Here is a 3,377-nt window from a genome sequence, read left to right as displayed (position 1 = left end):
TTGGGGGTGAAAGCGGCTTTTTCTCCCCCAAAATAAATCTCCCCCCCAAAACAAACCCTGTGCGACCGTGACGGGTTGGGGAACGACGGGGCGAAGCGTTTCTCCCTCTGCGCCGTGTGGGAGCAAGGGAAAAGCCCAAAATTGAGGGATTTTGCCCCGTTTCGTGCCGGCCGGAGGAGGATGTCGGGGTGTAAGGCCTCGTCTGGGCAGGGCGGGGGTCGGCCGGGTTGGGGGGAGCATCCTCCGAGGCGGGAGAGACGGCGGGGCAAAGAGAAACGATAAAAACGGGGAGAAAAAAAAGGAAAATAAAAAATATCTCCCCCTCAAAGTAAGAAAATCAACAAAAAGCCCCCAAAATGCAGCCCCGGCTGGCGCAGGGTCTGAATTTTCCCGAGAAAAGGCGGAGGGGAAAGTGAGTTTTTTGGCACGCCGCGTCGCCGGGGGGGCGGCGGGGTGGATTTGGGCGCCTTATTTTGGGCGGAAAAGCCAGGAAACGGCGATGGGAAGGGCAGCCCTGTCCCGCCGATGTCCCCTCAAGTAGGGACGGGGTCCCTGGGGACGCCGCGGCGTCACCCCGAAAACCGCTCCGCGGGGGCGCGGCAGCGTCACCCCGTCCCCGCAGGGGCGGAAACAAAACCTCGCGTGGCAAAAATGAAGCCGCCATTTTTTTGGAAATAACCCCTCGCTTGGCAAAAATGAAGCAGCTAAACCCCGACACCCTCTTCCCCAAGCGATTAAAAAACAGGGCGGGGGGAAAAAAACCCAAATCGAGCAAAAAAACAACAGGGAAGGCTTAAAAAAAAAAACAAAACAGGAAAAAAAGAATAAAAGACCCCAAAAAAAGGGGGAAACCGCGTGGAACGAGGGCAGCGGGGAGCCCGGCGCGGCGGCAGAGCGGGATCAGGAGCTGTTCTGGTTCTGGTAGATGGAGGCTTTTTCCTTCAGCAGGTCCAGACACAAGTGGCAGCTCCAGCTCCCTGCGGAGAGAAGGACACGTGGGTGGCCTGGTTTTACCCTCGTTAGGGCTTCGTTAAGGGTCACGGCTTCTTAATTACAGGTAGAGGATGGGGAGGGGGCGGTTTACAGGGCTGTTTGCGGGTTCGTGACCCCGCAAGCCTTCCTCTTCCTCGTTAACCTTCAAGCCAAGGCGGCCCAGGAGAGCGGCTGATCATTAACCGCGGCGGTAATTAACCAGCGGTGAGGCGGCGGCGAGATTTTGGGGTTGCCAACGCCGGGGTGGGGTGGTTTTTTTTGGCTTCGACGCCGCCAGTTGAAGGTGAGAGGAAGAGGAGGAAGAAGAACGATCCCTCTCGGCTTTACCGGCCGATACGGAGACGTTTTGGGGCGCAAGGGATGTCGGGGATGGATTTTGGGGGGAAAAAAGCTTTTCCGTTTCTCCAGCGGAGCAGAGGAGGAATAACTGGGGAACAGCCGGAATGATGACCCCGTCATTTTCGATTGTGGCACGACAGACCCATCCACACCCGCCCCAAAAACCATGGGCGGCAGCGGGTCCGAAACATTCTGGGCCGAATTCTGCTGGTTTGGACCCATTTCGGAAGAGGAGGAGGGCGGATGGGGTTGGGGGGGGAGAGCGGCACAACCCTTCGGGTGGCTCCGACATGGAGGGGGTGAGACAGTACATGTGGTAGCCGCGGTCGCAGTCGTCGCAGAAGAGCAGCTGGTCCTAAGCCGAGGGGAGGGAGACGGGGGGAAAATTCGGATTATTCCACCCGGACATGGCTGAAGGACAAGGTTGGGGCGGGGGGGAGGGCCGAGGGGACCAGGGTCCCTTTCCGTCGTCCTCCAAGCTCCGTCGGAGCGACCGGAAAAGACAGCGCCACGTCCTCCGGATGACCAAAAGCACCATCTTTTCCCCCAAAAGATTTTGCCATGAACTACAGACCATGAAAGGCCAAAGATCTCACCCCAAAAAGACTCTCCCGCGTCCTACAGACCATGAAAGCCCGAAGATCTCACCCCAAAAAGACTCTCCCGAGTCCTACGGACTATGAAAGCTCAAAGATTTCACCCAAAATGACTCTCCTGTGTCCTACGGACTATGAAAACCCAAAGATTTCACCCCAAAAAGACTCTGCCGAGTCCTACGGGCTATGAAAGCCCGAAGATTTCACCCAAAAAGACTCTCCCATGTCCTAGAGACTATGAAAGCCCAAAGATTTCACCCCAAAAAGACTCTCCCAAGTCCTACGGACTACGAAAGACCAAAGATTTCACCCCAAAAAGATTTTCCCATGTCCTACGTGCTACGAAAGCCCAAAGATTTCACCCCAAAAAGACTCTGCCGAGTCCTACGGGCTATGAAAGCCCGAAGATTTCACCCAAAAAGACTCTCCCATGTCCTAGAGACTATGAAAGCCCAAAGATTTCACCCCAAAAAGACTCTGCCCAAAGATTTCACCCAAAAAGACTCTCCCGTGTCCTACAGACTATGAAAACCCAAAGATTTCACCCAAAAAGACTCTCTCGTGTCCTACAGACCATGAAAGCCCAAAGATTTCACCCCAAAAAGACTCTCCTGAGTCCTACGGGCTATGAAAGCCCAAAAATTCCACCCCGAAAAGATTTTCCCGCGTCCTACAGACCATGAAAGCCCAAAGATTTCACCCCAAAAAGACTCTCCCGCGTCCTACAGACCATGAAAGCCCAAAGATCTCACCCCAAAAAGACTCTCCCGTGTCCTACGGACTATGAAAGCCCAAAGATTTCCCCCCAAAACGCCTCCGACGCGCCCTATCGACTATTAAAATCTCATCCCCGGAGGAAGAGGCCGCTCACAATCCCTCCGGGCTTTCCCCCGTCCCTGATCCGCAGCACCGGACGGGACGCCGCCCCGGGGGCGTCCCCGGAAGGCGCCCCGCTCCTTTTTGGGGTTAATCCTCTCGTTCCGGGGGTACTCACGTCGTTCTCGGAGGTGCCGCAGATATTGCAGCACTTGCACTCGATGCACTGCCAGCGGTACGTCTTGACGGCCGCCATCATCACGGGGGTGAACTGCAGGCAGGAGGGGTGCCCTGCGAAGCGGGCAGGACGCACGTGAAGGCAGGGGATTAAAAAAAGAAAGAAATAAATAAATCCTTCTCCCCAGCTCCGACCCAAACCCTCGACGTCTCCGGGCAGGCGAAGACGCCGGGGAGGACGTTTTCCCTCCTTTACCCGATCGCCCGCAGTCCGAGCACGAGACCAGCTCCTCCGGTTGCCCCGTTTTCTTGTTGATTTTGGAGTCCCCCAGGCAGAAATCGCAGTAGTTGTTGGGCAAAGCTAAGCCGTCGGGTCCTTTCTTGGCTGGAAAAGCAGAGCGGGAGAGACGGATTAGCCGCGGGGCGACGGCTTTCTGCACGGGACCAGGAGAAAAC

General features: G+C 56.2%; 1 protein-coding gene across 1 annotated transcript; it reads right to left on the bottom strand.

The window, feature by feature from the left end:
* Positions 1-900: 900 nt before the first annotated feature.
* LOC104619169 (zinc finger protein ubi-d4) lies at positions 901-3,306 on the bottom strand (the record flags this gene model as incomplete). Its single annotated transcript, XM_010284954.1, has 4 exons — positions 901-973; positions 1,602-1,687; positions 2,923-3,035; positions 3,178-3,306. Coding segments are annotated over 4 exons (401 nt in total), but the record flags the coding sequence as incomplete, so codon positions are not given.
* Positions 3,307-3,377: the final 71 nt, after the last annotated feature.

The sequence above is a fragment of the Phaethon lepturus genome, unplaced genomic scaffold, assembly GCF_000687285.1.
Source record: "Phaethon lepturus isolate BGI_N335 unplaced genomic scaffold, ASM68728v1 scaffold16154, whole genome shotgun sequence".
NCBI classification, from domain to species: domain Eukaryota; kingdom Metazoa; phylum Chordata; class Aves; order Phaethontiformes; family Phaethontidae; genus Phaethon; species Phaethon lepturus.
This window is presented reverse-complemented; position numbering and strand designations above follow the sequence as displayed.